Source organism: Plecotus auritus (assembly GCF_963455305.1).
Source record: "Plecotus auritus genome assembly, chromosome: 2".
Lineage (NCBI taxonomy): Eukaryota > Metazoa > Chordata > Mammalia > Chiroptera > Vespertilionidae > Plecotus > Plecotus auritus.
Window position 1 is genome coordinate 170100874 of NC_137771.1, and position 20561 is coordinate 170121434.

General features: G+C 40.7%; 1 protein-coding gene across 4 annotated transcripts in view; it reads left to right on the top strand.

Annotated features, from left to right (window-relative positions):
* SEC22A (SEC22 homolog A, vesicle trafficking protein) overlaps positions 1–20561 on the top strand; it is a 49299-nt gene that overhangs the window by 18467 nt on the left and 10271 nt on the right. For 3 of the 4 annotated variants that reach the window (XM_080656957.1, XM_080656958.1, XM_080656959.1), the window contains one exon: positions 12722–12837. In XM_080656957.1, the coding sequence (XP_080513083.1) occupies positions 12722–12837 (116 nt within the window). Of the gene's footprint in view, positions 1–12721; positions 12843–20561 lie in introns of all 4 variants that reach the window. The other variant, XM_080656960.1, reaches the window with a different exon arrangement.

A 20561-nucleotide genomic window follows, 5' to 3' on the forward strand; every position in this document is an offset into this window, starting at 1 on the left:
TGGAGAATACGGAAACAAACCATTCCATTATGGTAAATTCATTTTTTAACAAGGGTACTATGACAATAGTGAAAGACTAGCCTTTCCAGAAATCATGCTGGGACAAGTGGATACTTATATATAAAAGAATGAAGTTGGATTCCTACTTCACAAAGTATCTAAAAACTAACTCAAAATGAATCAAAGACCTAAATTTAACAGCTGAAACTATAAAACTCTTAGAAGAAAACAAATATGTAAATCTTAGAGGAAATACAAAGGTGTGTCTTTGTATTAGGCAATGATTTTTTAGATTTGACACCAAAAGCACAGTGAAAAAAGGAAAAATAGGTAAAGTGGAATTCATCAAAATTAAAAACCCTTGTTTTTCAAGACACTATCAAGAAATTGAAAATTGGGAAGAAACCAAGATGGTGGCATAGGTAAGCACCTAAACTGCTGCCTCGCACAACAATTTCAAAACTACAACTCAAAGACAGAACGGACATCATTCAGAACCACAGGAAGGCTGGCTGAGTGGAAATTCTACAACGAGAAGGAAAGAGGAAAGCTCACGGAGAATCAGAGGAGCGGCAAAGGGCTGAGGTACAGAGACGCGCACAGAGAGGAAGGGCGACTGAGTGCCTGGCTGACTTTCTCTGGCGGGAGGGGGAAGGAAGCCCCTGACTGCACTGAACCCCAGTTCCGACTGCACTGAAAACCAGTTCTGGGTGAAACCCCGTGGACCCAGGCTCATACAGGGGGAGTCTGGACTGTCAGGTAAAGAGAAAGGCACACGGAGACTCGGAGACCCGGGGGAGTTGCGGCGGGTCTGGAGGCGTGCGCGCACGCGAGTGCTCACAGAGAAAGCTGGATGCGGAGGTTGCCGCAGGCATTCCCTAGCGGAAGGGAGTCGGAAGCTCCTGACTGCACTGAACCCTAGTTCTGACTGCACTGAACCCCAGTTCCGGGCGAGCCCCTGGGGACCCGTGCTCGTACAGGAGGAATCTGGACTGTCAGGCGGAAACTCGGGAGTCACGGAAGGCAGAGGTCTGGAGGCGCGCGCGCAAGGGCAGGGCTCACGGGAAGCCAAGATTGTCTGCTCTGCCCTGAGACTCCGCCCCATCCAAGCTGAGCACAGAGGCTATTGCAATTTGGCAAGTCTAATCCTATAAGGCTGTCTCCAGCACCAAACTTCTCCCAGCATAGACACAGCTGATCCTCACAGCCAACTGGCCTGGAGGTCTATTCCTCCCAGTGATACCAACAACAATCAAGACTTAACTACAACAAGGATGTACACACAGTCCACAAAGGGGTGCACCAAGAGTGTCCACCTCAGGTTAACTGGGGAGGCCGACCCACTGGGCCATATAGGAAACGTAGCACACAAAGCTACCCTACCAACTCAGGGAAGCAGTGAAAATGCGGAGGCAAAGAAACAGATCGCAAACGAAAGAAATGGAGGAAAACAAACAACTGAATATAGAATTCAAAACCACGGTTATAAGGCTTTTCAAGAATATCCTAGAAAAGGCCGATAAATTTAGCGAGACCCTCAAGGATATGAAAAAGGACCAACTAGAAATTAAACATACACTGACTGAAATAAAAATATTATACAGAGACCCAACAGCAGACTAGAGGAACGCAAGAATCAAGTCAAAGATTTGAAAAACAAAGAAGCAAAAAACACTCAACCGGAAAAGCAAAAAGAAAAAAGAACCCAAAAAGTTGAAGATAGTGTAAGAAGCCTCTGGGACAACTTCAAGCATACCAATATCAGAATTATGGGGGTTCCAGAAGAAGACAGCAAGATACTGAAAACCTATTTGAAGAAATAACGACTGAAAACTTCCCCTACCTGGTGAAAGAAATAGACTTACAAGTACAGGAAGCTCACAGAACCCCAAACAAGAGGAATACAAAGAGGACCACACCAAGACGCATCATAATTAAAATGCCAAGGGCAAAAGACAAAGATAGAATATTAAAAGCAGCAAGAGAAAAACAGTTAATTTACCTACAAGGGAGCACCCATATGATTGTCAGCTGATTTCTCAACAGAAACTATGCAGGCCAGACAGGAGTGGCAAGAAATATTCAAAGTGATGAAAAGCAAGAACCTACAACCAAGATTACTCTACCCAGCAAAGTTATCATTCAGAATTGAAGGTCAGATAAAGAGCTTCACAGACAAGAAAAAGCTAAAGGAGTTCATCACCACCAAACCAGTATTATATGAAATGCTGAAAGGTATTCTTTAAGAAGAGGAAGAAGAAAAAAGTAAAGATAAAAATTATAAACAACAAATACATATCTATCAACAAGTGAACCTAAAAATCAAGTGAATTAAAAATCTGAGGAACAAAATAAACTGGTGAATATAATAGAATTAGGGGCATAGAAAGGGAGTGGACTGATAATTCTCAGGGGGAAAGGGTTTGGGGGATGCAGGAAGAGACTGGACAAAAATCATACACCTATGGATGAGGACAGTGATGGGGAGGTAAAGGCAGAGGGTGGGGTGGGAACCGGGTGGAGGGGAGCTATGGGGGGGAAAAGGAGAAACAATTGTAATAATATGAACAATAAAGATTTATTAAATTTAAAAAAAATAAAAAAAATGAAAATTGTGACAATCCACAGACATAGAAAATATTGGCAAATCATGTATCTTCTAAGGAACTTGTATCCAGAATATATTATAACTCAACAATAAAAAGACAATAATCCAATTTTAAAAAATGGGAAAAAGATTTGAAAAGACATTTGTACAAAGAAAATGTGCAACTGGCTAATTAGCACATGAAAAGGTACTCAGCATTATTAGTCATTAGTGAAATGCAAAACAATAAGGAGATACTACTTTACAATCATTAGGATGACTATAATAAAAATAAAACAGACAATAACAAGCATTAGTAAGGATGTGGAGAAATGAGAACCCTTATATTTTGCTGGTGGTAGTGCAAAATAATGCACCTGCTTTGGAAAATAGTATGGAAGTTCCTCAAAAGTAAACAGAGTTACATATGATCCAGCAATTCCCCTAGTACATAATCCAGGGAATTAAAAATTTATGTGTAAATGAAAATGTGTACATGAGTGTTCATAGCATTATTCATAGCAACTGAAAGTGGAAACAGTCCAAATGGCCGACTGACGAATGAATAAACAATAGTATATCTATGCAATAGAATATTATTAAGCAACTAGTGGCCCAGTGCATGAAATTCGTGTGGCTGGGGGGGGGGTGTCCCTCAGCCCAGCCTGCACCCTCTCCAATCTGGGAACCCTCGAGGATGTCCTACTGCTGGTTTACAAGGATAGGGCCTAAACCGGCAGTCGGACATCCCTCTTGCAATCTGGAACTGCTGGCTCCTAACTGCTCACCTGCCTGCCTGCCTGATTGCCCCTAACCACTCTGCCTGCGGCCTGCACGCTCCCAACTGCACCCCCTGGCTGGCCTGCTTGCCCCCAAATGTCCCCCTGCTGGCCTGCTCACTCCAAACTGCCCCCCCCCGCTGTCCTGATCACCTCCAACTGACCCCCACTGATGGCCTGCTTGCCCCTAACTGGCCCCCCTGCTAGTCCGCTTACCCCCAATGGCCCCACCCCCCACCAGCCTGATCACCCACAACTGCCCTCCCCTCTTGGCCTCTAACCGCCTCTACCTCGGCCCTGCCACCATGGCTTTGTCCAGAAGAACATCCAGAAGGTCTCCTGGAAGGTCTACCAGTCTAATTAGCATATTACCCTTTTATTAGTATAGATAGAGGCCTGGTGCACTGGTGGGGGCCAGCTGGTTTGCCCTGAAGGGTGTCCAGAATCAGGGTGGGGGTTCTCTTGGGGTGTGGGGTGGCCTGGGTGAGGGGCCTGTGGTGGTTTTCAGGCCAGCCACACTCCCATGGGGTGAGGGTCCCTGCTGGGGGGGCATGGCCAGCCTGGGTGAGGGGCTGATGGCTGTTTGCAGGCTGGCCACGCCCCCCAGTGGGGACTCTTACTCCATGGGGGCGTGGCCAGCTTGGGTAAGGGGCTGAGGGCCATTTTCAGGCTGGCCACACCCCCCAGTGGGGACTCTTACTCCATGGGGGCCTGGCCAGCCTGGATGAGGGGCTGAGGGCCATTTTTAGGCTAACCACACCCCCTTCAGGGTGGGGGTCCCCACTGGGGTGCCTGGCAAGCCTGGGTGAGGGGCTGATGGCTGTTTGCAGGCTGGCCATGCCCCCCAGTGGGGACCCTCACCCCATGAGGGTGTGGCCAGCCTGGGTAAGGGGCTGAGGGCCATTTTCAGGCTGGCCAGGCCCCCTGGTGACCCAGGCTCCCAGCCCCTCCTTTTTTTCCTTTTTCTTTTCTTCAGCCCCTCCTTGAGTAGAGGCCAGGTCTGGCTGGAAGCAGGTATCTGGGGTTTATTTATCTTCTATAATTGAAACTTTGTAGCCTTGAGCGGAGGCCAGGGCAGGTGGGAAGCTTGGCTTCCTCCATCGCCGGGGGCACCTCAAGCCTCCTGCTCACTCCAGCTCCATGGCCACCGCCATCTTTGTTGGGTTAATTTGCATACTCGCTCTTGATTGGCTGGTGGGCGTAGCGGAGGTACAGTCAATTTGCATGTTTCTCTTTTATTAGTGTAGACTCGTGGCCCGGTGCACAAAATTCATGCACAGGGTGGGGTGTCCCTCAGTCCAGCCTGTACCCTCTCCAATCTGGGACCCCTTGGGGGATGTCCGACTGCTGGTTTAGGCCCAATCCCGCTGGCTCCTAACTGCTCACCTGCCTGCCTCCTTGATTGCCCCTAACCACTCTGCCTGCCAGCCTGATTGCCCCCAACTGACCCCCCCTGCCAGCCTGCTTGCCCCCAACTGCCCTCCCCTCCTGGCCTGATCACCCCTAACCGCCTCTGCCTCGGACCCGCCACTATGGCTTTGTCCGGAAGGACGTCTGGAAGGTCTCCTGGTCTAATTAGCATATTACCCTTTTATTAGTATAGATAAAAAAGGAATGAAGTATTGATACATGGTACAATACTATGCTGCTGTAAAAAAGAAGAAATTCTTACCATTTGCAACAGCATGGATGGAACTGGAGAGCACTGTGCTAAGTGAAATAAGCCAATCAGTGAAATATAAATACCACATGATCTCACTCATTTATGGATAATAAAGAACATTATAAACTGTTGAACTAAAATAGATAGTGGCAAAGAAGCATCGAACAGACTGTCAAACTTCAGGGGTAAGGTAGGGGAGGGTGGGGGGGGGGCGGGTAAAAGATCAATCAAAGGATTTGTATGCATGCATATAAGCACAACCAATAGACACAAGACACTGGGATGGGGGAGGACAAGTACCGGGGAGTAGGGGAGACCAGGGGAGGTCAATGGGGGTAGAGGGGAAGGAGACATATGTACTACTATTTGTAATACCTTAAACAATAAATAAAAAACAACAACATTGTGCTATGTGAAAGAAGCCAGATATTAAAGGACACATTTAAAATTTCATTTATACAAAGTGTCCAGAATAGGCATATCCAAAGATGTAGAAAATAGATTGGTGATTGATAGGAAGCTGGAGTGGTGGAGGGGAAATAGGCAGTGACTATACTAATGGTTATGAGATTTCCTTGGGTTATGAAAATGTGGAATTAGATCATTATGATGGTTCAAAACTGTGAATATACTGAAAATTTCTGAATTATACACTTTAAAGAGTGAATTTTATGTGGATTAATTTTGAATCTTTAAAATCACTAATAAACAAGGGATTATTACTAGTACTTTGAAGACTTCTACTTAGAGCAGTGATGGAGTAGCTAATTCAGACCAACAATCCCACTAAATACATGTAGAAAAGCTGAGTGGAATGTATATATTCTATAGAATGTATAGGTCTAATATATATTGTAGAAGTTAATCTAAAATAGAATCTTCCTAAAGTCTTTGGAGATACAAGATAACTGATAACTAAGAATTACTGATAACTAAGATACCGAGGAAGATAGAGGCCCTGGGAGATGAGCCCAATGTTTGGAGTAACTTTATCCTATCAGTTCTGGAGTGAACAGCTGACAGCCTCAAGACTAGGAGACTGGGATTAGAGCAGACAGAGCCCACCAAGGTGGTGAATCTCATGAGCAACCTCTCCCCCCTGCTCCCAACTTTGGTTTAGCTTGGATGTTTATACTTTAGGAATGTGGGTAGACGGGAATATGCAGCAGACAGGCTTTTGTCGGGACTGCCCTTAGTTTTGAATCATATTGGTCTCTAAAATTGGATTGAGCTGTTCTCCAAAGATCCGGGCAGAAGCAAATAGTTCTCCTGGAAAAAGTAGTCTCATACACTTCAAATTATAGTTACAACAAGATTTTGAAAATAGAATCTTTGGCAAATAATCATAAATAACCAGGCATGTGAAGAGATTAAACTGCATGAACACAAACCATCAGAATTAATCTTTCTTTCTTCCTCTCTCTTTCCTCCCTTTTCTCCCCTCTCATTAAAACCATGGAAGCCAGAGGACAACTTAATCATATCCTCTAAAGCAGTGGTTCTCAACCTTTCTAATGCCGCGAACCTTTAATACAGTTCCTCATGTTGTGGTGACTCCCAACCATAAAATTATTTTCGTTGCTACTTCATAACTGTAATTTTGCTAATGTTAATGAGTCGTAATGTAAATATCTGTGTTTTTCGATGGTCTTAGGCGACCCTGCTAGCGGTTCTCAACCTGTGGGTCGTGACCCACAGGTTGAGAACCACTGCTGTAGAGCCTAAGACCATCGTAAAACACAGATATTTACATAATTTTATGGTTGGGGGTCACCACAACATGAGGAACTGTATTAAAGGGTCACGGCATTAGAAAGGTTGAGAACCATTGCTAAAAGATAAAAGAAATAACTGCAAATGTAGAATTCTGTGCTTAACAAAAATATCCTGAAAGAATGAATTGGCAAGATTAGATATCCTTGTGTTGTTCCTGATTCTCATCTTAGCAGGGAAAGCATTCAGTATTCCACAGTTAACTATGATGTTAACTTAGGGTTTATATAGATGCTTTTTTGAGAAAATGCCCTTATATTCCCAGATTGATGAGTAGTTTTTATCAGGAATGTAAGTTATATTCTGCCAAATGCTTTGTCTACACTTACTGAGATGATTATATGATTTTTCTTTTTAAAAGCTATATGTGGTGAATTACTTTGCTTTTCAAATATTAAACCAACCTAGCACTTCTGTGATAAAACCCACTTGGTCATGATGCATTATCCTTTTTATATATTGTGAGACCCAATTTCTACTAAAATTTTGTTAAGATATTTTGTATCTGTGTTTATGAGGGAATTGATTTGTAGTTTTCCTTTTTTCTAATGTTTTTGTTTAGTTTTACTCTCAGGATAAAGCTGGCCTCATAGAATAAATTGGGACATATTACCTCTTTTTCAATGTTTGGGAATGTTTCTGTAGAATTTTTCTTTCTCCATTTTTTTACTCCATATGCTTTTATTGATTTTTTGAGAGAAAGGAATAGGGAGAGAGAGAAAGAAACATTGATGAGAGAGAGAAACATCAATTGGTTGCCTCCCACACGTGCCCATCTAGGGATCGAACCCACAACCTAGGGATGTGCTCTGACTGGGATTTGAACCTACAACCCCTTGGTGTACAGGACAATGCTCCAAACCAACTGAGCCACCTGGCCAGGGCCTAGTTCTTCTTTAAATGTTTAGTACAGTGAAGACTTTCAAGCCTCTAGTTTTTTTTGTGGGAAGGTTTGTGTTTTGTTTTGTTTTTTAACTACAAATCAGTTTCTTTGATGGAAGTAGGGTTATTCAAGTTATCTGTTTCTTCATGAGTGAGTTTTAGTAGTTCGTTTCTTTTAAGGAATCTAAGGAATTTTTTCCATTTCATTAGCATAAAGTTAATATTCTCAAATCCCTTTAATATTTGTATAATAATTGTGATGTTACCATTCTCATTTTTTATACTGATAATTTTTTGTCTTTTACATATTTCTTCTGATCAGTCTTATTGGAATTTATAATTTTTATTGATTTTCTTAAAGAACCAGCTTTTCCTTTCATTGACCTTTTTATTGTGTTTTTTTTTTTTCCTATTTCATTGATTTATGTTCTGATCTTTATTACTTCCTATGGTCTGCTTACTTAGGGTTTAATTTGATCTTCTTTTTATAGATTCTTGAGGTCATTTATTTGAGAACTTCTTTTCTAGTCCAGACATTTAGTACTATTTATCTCCCTTAGCCCCTAGCCAGTTTGTTCAGTGAGTAGAACATCGGCCTAAGAACTGAAGGGTCCTGGGTTCGATTCCAGTTAAGGGCATGTACTTCGGTTGCTGGCTCGATCCTGGCCCTAGTCAGGGCCCAGTTGGGAGGAAACCAATTGATGTGTCTCTCTCACATCGATCTTTCTCTTTCTCCCTCCCCCCCTTCCACTCTCTCTAAAAATCAATGGAAAAATATCCTCGGGTGAGGATTAACTAAAAAATAAAATAAAATATTGGTTTAGCTATATTTCATAAGTTTTGGTATATTGTATTTTCACTCTCGTTTTGTTCAAAATGATTTTAAATTTTACTTTTGATATCTTTTGTGATCCATGGGTTATTTAGAATTGTGTTATTTTAAAAAATGTCTACCTTTATTTTATTTTAATAGTTTTAAATATGTAGACATTTTCCAAATATCTTTCTGTTATTGTTTTCTAGTTTAATTCCATTGTGGCCAGATACCAACTTATAATTTTAATTATTTTACATTTATTGAGATTTGTTTTATTCCCCCAGAACATGATCTATCCTTAGTCATTTTCTGTGTTCATTTGAAAAAGAACATGTATTCTATTGTTGGGTGGAGTGCTCTATAAATGTCATTTAGATCAAGTTGGTTGATATTCTTTAAGTCTTTTATATCCTTGACGATTTTTTTGTTTACTTCTATCAATTATTGAGAAAGGGGTGTTGAAATCTCTGACTATATTTGTGAATGCATATCTTTCTCCTCTTAGGTCTCTAATTTTCAATGTATTTTAAAGTTTGTTATTAAGTGGTGCACAAATATTTAGGATTTCTTTGTTCTCTTAGTTCAGGATAATTATAGTGCTTAGTTCATTGAGTTCTTGGAAGGATGAAATGAGATTGTATGTATAAAGTGCTTGGTGCCTGACACCTTGCCCGACACTCTGAGAGCAGCCACTGATACCAACAGCAGCAGCAGCAGCAGATGCTGTTATTACTTGCTTCTCTCATTTCCATCTCTATGTTCATGTTCTTTTCTCCGCATGGAATGCAGTTCTTCTCATTTGTACCTGTCTAAATTTTATCCATCTTCAGAGATCTTCACTAGTTTTCTACCACTTCTGTGTTACCACCAACTTCCCCTAATTATCTTTCCTCTTCATAATTCTGAAACCCTTTTAGTTGAGAATTCTTATTATTTTTCATATGCTTATCTGTCCACTTCCCTTTAAAACATGAGAAGTGCTGTTAGGGCAGATTGTAGATTCATTCTCATACCTTCTAACACACACATCTTATGCAGAATTGTGCCAAAAAGTGCTGAATAAATACGTTAATTCAGTATAACCAATAGCCCTTTGGTTCCAAGGGACTATTACCTCTTTTAAAAAAAAGTTTTTATTGATTTTTAGAGAGAGAGGAAGGGGGAGGGATAGAGAGATAGAAACATCGATGAGAGAGAAACATCATCAATTGGCTGTGTCCTGCACGCCTCCTTCTGGAGATTGAGCCCACAACCCTGGTATGTGTCCTGACTGGGAATCCAACCAGGGACCTCTTGGGTCATGGGTCAATGCTCAACCGCTGAGCCACACCAGCCCTTACTTCTTTAGGAACTTCTGTAAACTCTTTTTTTTTTAAAAAATATATTTTACTGATATTTTACAGTGAGGAAGGGAGAGGGATAGAGAGCTAGAAACATCGATGAGAGAGAAACATCGATCAGCTGCCTCCTGCACACCTCCCACTGGGGATGTGCCCGCAACCAAGGTACATGCCCTTGACCGGAATCGAACCCGGGACCCTTCAGTCCGCAGGTCGACACTCTATCCACTGAGCCAAACCGGTTTTGGCTTCTGTAAACTCTTTATTAATCCTTGTTATATTTTGAGAAAAAAATAATTTTGTCATGAAAATGCACTATTGGGCCAAAGAGACTAATGAAAGAAAGGGCATCGTAGCAGAAGATAATATTAGCAAAAACAAACCAGAACAAAAACTGACCAAGTCACAATGCTTTGCATTCAGCAAACTTTTTTTCATGTTGTCTCTCATTTGTTATTGTTTCAAATCCACTCTATTCCTCATGATGACTATCATGGTGCCAAATTGATCTGTGAAGTAAACATTTGTGAATAATAATGCATCTAAACTCTGTTTACTGAAACAACCAAAAAATCATAAAAATATAATACATTAAAATGTGATTAAATATCTCATTCAGTTTGTTAAAACTGAGAAATTATCCCTAAGAAGTGTCACCTTCATATTGTATGCAGATGAAGTTTTCTCTGGATAACCATTCCCACTCCTCTTGGGAAGTGGGTAGGGTGGGAGGGAATCTCTGCTTGAGAATTTCTTTCCCACAGTGATTTGGCACAGCTCCAGCCTATCTTTCAGCATAATGCATGCCTTGTCCTTGCTAAAGGTTTGTCATTTGCTTTCATGTTTCTGGTCATTTTGAAAAATATTTCCCTGAACTCAAGTTAAATTAACTTATTTTAAAATATTTCTGGTCATTTTGAAAAAATTAATTTATAAATAGTATACTACCATTATATAGAGTGCTCCAAGACCAGAGGCAAGTGTTAGAAACTTAAAAAATACTTAATTTATATAGATATTTGTTTTTTAAATAAATATTGATTAACACATTAAAATGATAATACTTTCCAATTCAATAATGGCTATGCCTTACTTGACCATAAAAAGCTGAGGGTTTTTTTTTTTTTTAGTTATAATACAGAATATTATTTGTTTTTTTATAAGGTAAACTTATTTTGTATACTTCAGAAGTGTGATTTATATCATCTAGTCAGTTATCAGGTGGCTTTATGCTTGAGACCCATATTAAGGATTTCTTTTTTTTTTTTTTATTAGAGGCCAGTTCTCCCTTATTACTGAGGGGGGCCGTGGGGAGGGATGGGAGAGAGATGCAAAACATGACTAATTGGTAGATGGTAGGCCAGTTGGATAGATTTTTAAATTGTGAGAATTTTTTCTCTACTGATAAAACTTGGTCTCAGTACTTTACAAAGGCATTTAATTTTTTTGTTTTCATATCAAAATCTCAAGGAAATTGATTGAGAGACCAAGCTGTGTACAGAAAAAATTTAAGAAAATGTTATCCCATATTAGCATTTTCTGCTGCAGTTGAGGAATAAATACTTCCTTGTGATATGTGGGTTTGTGTTTTTATGAGCTGTTTAGGGAAGCTTTTCTACTGAAATGACTGAATATAAGTTGCAAAGATTTAAGCCCTTCCTTATATCAATGTTCCACCTCATTAACTTCTTTGTTAGGGCTTTTACACTTCAGTGATTTAAATAAAATGATCTAAATGTAGTTCTGTTGTCTTCTCTTTCCATCTGTCTCCTATTTGAGATCTATATGATTTTGTATTTAGTTTTGTGTTTTCATTTAGATCTATTGTTAATTCTGTTAAGCGCAAGATGATGACGAATGGGGAAGCTATTGTATAACAAAATGTTTCACACTGCTGAAGCCCTGACAGATAAGGAAATGTGTTTATAAAGATAAACTAGTCACTTTTTCAACTGGTGTTCTAGCGTTTGTATCTTCAAGTGGTCTTCAGAGACCAGGAACTTCATAGCGGTTAGACTCCATTTTATTGTGGAGTTCAGATTGGTGGTTGCAGTTGACCTGAACAACATGGGATGCCAACCCCTGTGCAGTCAAAAATCTGTGTATAACTTTTGACTCCGCCAGAACTTAACTACTAATAGTCTGCTGTTGACTGAAAACCTTACCGACAACATAAACAGTCGATTAACACATATTTTGTATATTTTCTGTATTCTTACAATAAAGTAAGTTACAGAAAAAAATGTTATTGAGCAAATCAGAAGGAAGAGAAAATACATTTGAAGTACTGTATTATTTATTGCAAAAGAATTCATGTGTAAGTGGACCCACGCAGTTCAAATTCGTGTTGTTCAAGGATCGACAATATAGCTGAGCATTCCTCTGGTATTTATAGCCCTGGAACCCAAATAAGGGAGAGCTTTGCTTAAAAGCAAGCTAGGTTTGTCCTTTAAAATGTTTCCTAGAATTTTCAGGAAAAATATAAATTATGCAATGAATTTCTAAGTAAAATCACCTTTGCAAATCTTTGCAACTGCTTGCGAATGGTAGACATATTTAGGCAGTAAGGTTTTTTTCTACCTGATTTACTGCCAGATGTGAGCACTCCTTAGCAATATATATCCCAAATGCACGTGAGATGTCTTCATTAAAAAGTAAAGAAAAATAAGTTAGTTTAACTTGAGTTCAGGGGAATGAAGCTGTCACGTTGTTAGACATTTTTTTAAAATAGTTAATTACTAAGATGTAGCATTAGATACTTTAATGAAGATTAATCTATATTTGACAATGTAAATTGAGTAATGAATCTCATTTTACATAAGTTTAGGTATTGACATGAGATATTGATGTTCATTTCTGACCATTTCTTTTCTTTTCCAGCTCACCAGCGATTGGAACCAGCAACTCTGTCAGGGATTGTGGCATTTATCCTTAGTCTTTTATGTGGAGCTCTGAATTTAATTCGAGGCTTTCATGCCATAGAAAGTCTTCTGCAGGTACAGTGCTATTTTTGCAATGTCTCTGTCTATTGATTCTGCTTGTTACAGAATTGCTTCAAATTGATTTGAGTATTAGTACAACTTACAATGTATGCTCAGATTTTGTATTCTTTATACTTGCCTTATTCTCCCCTTTCTCTAAAACACTAATTTCAAAAAACAAACCACTGATTTCTAGTTTGAATGCTTTGTCTCAGTTAGCACATATTTATTATCTACTCTGCAGGATGCACTATTTATTGGTACTCTGGGGACATTAAGATATGTATGACATGGGCCTAGAGTTGAATAAGGAAGACAAAGAAGACCACAAATAATTGCCAAGTGCCTAGTACACAGAGAGCAGTAGAGGGGAGTGGTCAGTATGAGTCGGGATAGGAGAAGGAGGCTTTGTGGAGAAGGGGTGAGCTGGACATGGAAGGATCTGTGTAGACAGACAGGAGCAGAAGAAAGAGGGCATTCATGGGCAGGTTTTTGGCCTCTCCTCTGTGTATTCCTACTTAGTTATCTGCTCTTATCCCTTTTTTCTTGGTGCCTACCTGCGAAACCACTAATTTTTTCAGATATTGCCAATGATTTTGTTTTCTAGTAGAGTTTCTTTCAGAGAATGTGGCTATCAGAGTATATTATTTTTTCTCTTACTCTTTTTTGTAAAGTTTTTGAAACTTTTCTTAAAGTTTAGCACATTTCAGAACATACAGCTTTCCTTTTCCTTATTAAGCCCATAAAAACGCACTCAACACACTTTATATTCTGTTTTAAAAATTGTTACTAGTTTGGGAACACTCAGAGAGTACCACTCTGAGGACCCTCTGAATGTCCTCAGCTGTATGAAACCAATAGTAGAGGACATCACAGGTTCCAGGTGGCTGAGCTGCCCTCGGGTGAGGGGTGGGGAGCATCTCATGATTTCCCAGTTTCAATTCCAAACACCCTGAACCTGCAGGTAAAGCCTTTTCCATTTAGGCACAGGACTGCTGAATATTGTCTCTTGATGTTCCTGCCCTTGTTCCCTAGCCAGGTCAGCTGTATTCCAGTAGGAGTTCAATTTGGAGACACTTAGTCAACCTGCCAAAAGGAAACAAGGGCAGTTTGAAGACTGCTGACTGAAAAAGCTAATAAATAAGATACTCTCTCTCTCTCTCTCTCTTTTTTTTTTTTTTTTTAACTTGATGTAGTGGAAAGGACAGTAGTGTAAGTGTGCGAAGAGTTGATTTTTGTTTGTGGAAGAAAGAGAGAGAGCGTTGGCCCCAGCTCAGCTACTGATTAACTCTATGACCTTGAACAGCTCACCTTACTTTCTGGTCCTCAGTTTTATTGCTCATCAAATGAAGAAAAAGGGGTGGATTTGATGAGTATTTCTTGAAGTATGGTTCATACTTACCAATAGTTAAACAGCAGATGACTGTAGCTGATAGAGGGGCGAACATTTTTAAAAAATATATTTTCATTGATTTCAGAGAGGGAGAGAGAGAGAGAAACATCAATGATGAGACAGAATCATTGATGGTTTGCCTCCTGCACACCCCACATTGGAGATCAAGCCTGCAATCCGGGCATGTGCCCTGACCGGGAATCAAACCATGACCTCCTGGTTCATAGGTTGACACTCAACCACTGAGTTATGCCAGCTGGGCCAAACATTTTTAATTTTAAGAATTATGTATTTAACTTAAAATGGGTCACAGACCTAAATGTAAAACACAGAACTTAAAAGTTAACTATATTAATAAAAGGATAATATGCTAATTAGACCGGATAGACTGGATGTCTTCCAGATAAATCCACAGTGATGGGGGCAGAGGCAGAGGTGGTTAGGAGTGATCAGGGCGGCAGGGGAGAGCGGTTAGGGGTGATCAGGCCGGCAGAGGGGAGCATTTAGGGGCGATCAGGCTGGAAAGGGAGCAATTAGGGGCATCAGGCAGGCAGGCAGAGGCAGTTAGGGGTGATCAGGCATGCAGGCAGAGTGGTTAGGGGCGATCAAGCAGGCAGGCAGGTGAGTGGTTAGTAACCAGCAGTCCCGGATTGCAAGAAGGATGTTCAACTGCTGGTTTAGGCCTGCCGGCAGTGGGACACCCCCCAAGGGGTCCCGGATTGGAGAGGGTGCAGGCCAGGCTGAGGGACCCCTCCACCCCCATGCACAAATTTCATGCACTGGGCCTCTAGTAAAATATAATACAAAACCTAGGCAACCTTGCCCTAGCCCAGCCGTGGGCAAACTACGACCCGCGGGCCGGATCCGGCCCATTCGGCTGTTCTATCCGGCCCGCAGAGCCGAAAGAGCGGAGGGTTCTCTTGCTCTCCCCTCCGCTCCTTTACTTTGAATTTATATTAGTTCACACAAACACTCCATCCATGCTTTTGTTCCGGCCCTCCGGTCCAGTTTAAGAACCCATTGTGGCCCTCAAGTCAAAAAGTTTGCCCACCCCTGCCCTAGCCGGTTTCGCTCAATAGATAGATCATTGGCCTGCGGGCCAAAGGGTCCCGGGTTTGATTCCGGTTAAGGGCACATACCAAGGCTCCTCCCCAGCCTGGCCTGGTCAGGGCTCATGCAGGAGTCAACCAATCAATGTGTTTCTCTCACATCAATGTTTCTGTCTGTCTTTCCCTCTCTCTTCCACTCGCCTTAAAAATCAGTGGAAAAATATCCTCAGGTGAGGATTAACAACAACAAAAAAGAAACCCTAGGCAACCTTGAGTTTGGTGATGAATTTTTAGATACAACACCAAAAGCATAATCTATGAAAGAAAAATTGTTAAGTTAGACTTAATGGAAAAATTCTGCTCTATGAAGGACATTAAGAGAATGAAAAGATAAGCCACAGACTAGGAGAAAATATTTGCAGAACACATTTGACAAAAGTCTTGTTACCAAAACATACAAAGAGCTCTTAAAACTTAAGAAAGCAAACAACCCAATTAAAAAATGAGCACAAGAACTAAACAGACATCTCACCAAAGTATATGAAAAGATGCTCACATCATATGTCATTAGGAATTGCAATTTAAAACATTAAGATATCACTAAACATCTATTAGAATAGCAAAATCCAAAAAAAGACACTTGACGATACCAAGTGCTGATGAGGATATATACAATAGGAACTCTTCATTGCAGATGGGAATGCAAAAGGTACAGTCACTTTGGAAGACAGTTTGGCTTAAACGTAGCCTTACCATATGATCCAACAGTCAATCGCTCCTCAGTATATTTGGCCAAATGAGTAGAAAACTTAACATTCACACAAAAACCTGTACATGAATGTTTATCTCAGCTTTATTCATAATTTCTAAAAACTAGAAGCAACTAAGAAATCCTTCACAAGGTGAATGGATAAACAAACTGACAATCAGTACAATGGACTATTATTCAGTAATGAAAAGAAATGAGCTATCAAGTCACAAAAAAGACATGGCTAAACCTTAAATTTACTGGTAATATTGCTTAATGAAAGAAGCCAGTCTGAAAAACTATACTACTAGAGGCCTGGCGCATGAAATTCATGCGTGGGTATGGTCCCTAGGCCTGGCCTGTGATCAGGGCCATCTTCCCCTGCTGCCCACAGCTGGCCCCGCCCCCCACCTACACCCACCCCCAGTTCCCCGTTGGCCATCAGGTGATCGGTGCCTGACGGCCAGGGGAAGGGACCGAGAGATTGGCTGTTCCCGCCTGCATCCCCCACCACCCACCCCTGGTTCCCTGTTCACTATCAGGTGATTGGAGCCTGCTGGCCGGGAAAAGGGACCAAGAGGTGGTCAGTGTGCCTCATAGTGATTGGTCCAGTGGTTGTTCTGGTTGTTCTGCCGTTAGGGTTAATTTGCATATTACCCTTTTATTGTATAGGATAGAGGCCTAGCGCATGAGTGGGGGCCAGCTGGCCTACCCTATGGGGGCCCTGGATCAGGTGGGGGTCCCTGCTGGGGGACAGGGCTGGCCAGGGCAAGGGGTCATGGGCTGTTTGCAGGCCAGCCCCACCCCCAACTGGGGTTGGGGGGGGGTCCCTGTTGGGGAGTAGGGCCAGCCAGGTTGAGGGGCCACAGGCAGTTTGGAAGCTGGCCACACCCCCAATTGGGGTGGGAGGTCCCCACTGGGAGGCGGGGCCAGCTAGGGCGAGGGGCTGCGGGTGGTTTGCAGGCCGGCCATGCCCCTGATCAGGGCGGGGGGGAGGTCCCCTCTGGAGGGTGGGGCCAGCCTGAGCAAGGGGCCACAGTCGTTATGGTCTCTGGTCGTTCTGCCATTTCGGTCGCTGGGCTTTTATTATATTGGATATGTTCTAACTGTATGACATTTTGGAAGAGGCAAACCTGTAGAGACAGTAAGTAAAAAGATTAGTGGTTGCCAGGGCTTTGGAAGGAGGGAGAACGGTTGAATAATTGGAGCATGGGATTTTTAGAGCAGTTAAACAATTCTGTATGTTACTTAGTGGTGGTTAAGTCATTATACATTTCTCAAAACCCATAGAATGTACTACACATAGAGTGGACCCTAACATAAACTATGGACTTTAGTTAATAATAACGTCACTGTTGGCTCATCAGTTGTAACAACCAGACCACATTAATGCAAGATGTTGATAACAGAGAAAACTGAGCAGGGGAAAGAGCAGATATATCAGCACTCTATTGCTTAAGTTTCTAAAACTGCTCTAAAGACAAAAGTCTATTAATTTACACCCCCCCCCCCCTGCTCCACACACACACATACCACCATTAAAACAAAGACTGGAAAAGGGGGAGCATTCTCCAGGCTTTGATGTTTCCTTTGATGTGGCGCTGCTTAGCAAGTGAAGTATATACATACAATCTATTGCACTGAGCCAGCTCCTGGAAAACAGTGGATCAGGCTTTCTCTTTTCATGCAGGGGCTGAGGCTTCCCATTCACACAGGCCAGGTGGGACCACAGAGCCCCAGTCAGAGTGGAGCACAGGTTCAGGAATCTGATTCATGTTTCAAGGTCAGATGTACAATTCTGTGTCCTCTGAGAACAGTAATCATTTTGAGAAAGCCAGTGAGAGACAGACTAGGTTCTCTGACCTTGCACCTATCAGTCCCCAACTACTCCCACCAAAGGTGGCCTAAGAAAATAACAATATATTTAATGTACATTAATTTACATAAAGAAACTCTGGAAAGATAAGAAACTAATAAATGTGATGGGAACTGGACAAATGGGAAGCAGAGTGTAAATGAGAATCTTCACAATATATACCTTCTTATATGTTATTTTTATTTTTTAACCATATGAATATATTATTCAGATTTTAAATAATAAACATAAATATTTATTAGCACGTGTTATATAAGCAGGAAAAAAGACAACTTTTGTTAAGCAAACTTAATAGGTAGATTTTCAAGTAATGAAAGTTTTAGGCAGAGTAAAGGTAAACATTTTTGTGAGGGATAAGGAGATCCTAAGCATTTTTTCCATTTTTGTAGTTTCCTGGCTCTGTCTTAGAATATACAGTTTCCCTAGAAGTTTCAAGGTTTTTTGTTTCAAACAGTTTCTTAAAGTTATGGTGGTGGTGTGTGAAATAAGCATGGGGTAAATTATAGTTAGGGACAAGGTAAGAGTGGCCTTTTTTTATTAGTAGATCATTTATAATTTGGGGACTCTGGATGCTTGTACCCTTGAAGGTGTGTCTTTCTGATGTTTGATACAGAATTCTCTCTTTTTCACTGTTGTCCTAGACTAAATTTACTCCAACAATATTTCTTTCTCTTGATCCAGGGGACTGTAAATTTGTCCATATGGGATTTTTAGCTACCAGCAAACTAGGGACGCCAGGTTGTGTTGTTCCCTTAGCATTGTTTCTAGATCTTTGTCCTGCCATAACCCACCTAACATATTCCACATATACTCATCAGTAGTTGAGGTTCCTAAAATAGGCAAAGGATTTTGTTGGGAATCATATTTTCACATCTAGCTGACAATATATAATGTATTTTCTGAGCGTGAGCAATATATCACTGTTAATTTAAAGTTTACTTCTTTAAGGCCATGAATTGTAAATACTCTTTTGAATGTGCTAAAAATAATTGCCACATTTATCTTCTAGCATGTAACTTGGTGCCTGAGACACACTCAAATTTGAGAACCCACATGAATTAACATTCGTGTATATTGTTAATGTTGTTTGAAAATTCAGCACAGGTTTGTTTCTTTTAGATTAATATCAACCTCTTAGGGTGATAACTAGGGATTTATTAAAGTACATAGCACTGAAGTTTTTTCTTTGGTATCTAAGTCCAGACTGGGGAAGTTTAGGATGAGCACATTTTTCTTTTAAGTTGGTAAATTTGATTTGGTGTTCACAGTAATGTGTAAATTAGATTATTTTCACTCATTTGCTAACTTTGTTCTGAGTTTAGAGATGTTAATAAGTTTTTAGTGAATTGGCACTTCATTCGTGCATATTAAGCTTTTATCACACTGGGTTTATATTACCTGTGCTCCTTTAAGGGTCAACCTTGAAACAAACATATTAATTAGGCTGATGCCAACCTAGAAATAATTTGCATGTGGTGCATTGGGGGGAAAAAAGAGTATTCTGATACAGCAGTAGAAATGCTGGTGTAGAAGTCAGGATCCTGGGTCCCATCTGCCATAACTACCTTTGTGACTTTGGATGGGTTTTACTTTACCTTCTTGGATCTTCCTGTTCTGCAAGATGAAGGTTTTAGACTACGTAGGCTCAACGACCACTTCAGAACAAACATTCCAAGACACTCTGATTCTAATATTGTTTCTAATGGTTACTGTCAAGCAGAAGTAATCAACTTGCTTTTATTCCTTGAGTTCTGTTTTCCCCATAGATTTGTTAAAGAAATTACAAACCTATTAAAGGTCAATGGGCGTTTCTTATTTAATGGTATAATATCTATGCTAAGATGCAGTGCTTGCTTGCTTTCAAAAGAAACAAAAATGTTTTTCCTGTTTCTATGTTTATTGTTAACGAATTGGGGGAAAATGTATAAAGAAGAAAATAAAACCATCCCCCAAAATTTCTCTGTATAGTACATAGATACACACACAAACATATACTTAACACACATATACATGTATATGAATCATATCTATTTTATAATTTTGTATCTTTCACTTAGATTAAAAGTGAATATTTTCTAATTATTACAAACATTTTAATAGTATATCCTAATACCCTGTGTGGCTACTATATGAAGCATCTCCTTACCTCTTCATTTTCACCTTAAAATATTTTTCCCCTTTATTAGTTTTCAAAGTAGTGTTTTTGTACCCTAGAATCCCCCAAAGGTGAATGTGACTTAATTTTAAGTTTTTATTTGAATTCCTTACCTTTGCCCCTCCTTTTCTGCCCCACATTACCCCAGCTATCATTCCTTTGTCCCATTCCCTACTTCTATCCCCTCTCTGAACCTCTGCCCCACCTTCCCCCAGTCTTTGGCTATTATTCCCTCACCTACATTTTATCTGTCTCCCTCTCAACTGGCTCTTTTCTCTCAGCCTGTAAACATGCTGAGAGAACAATCTTTAAAAGACAAAGAAACAAACAAAACCTCTTGATGTATGTTCCCTTCCAATTTTTTGAAGAAGTAAAACCATGTTTCTTGTCCCTACTCCCTTACCTCTATTCTCTTAGTCTCCCAAGATCTCTTTTCTACCCTCATAGTTCTTTCAAACACCCACCATTAGGCTCACCAGTATCCTACTGATTGCCACTCTTTTCCCCCCGCCTTTATT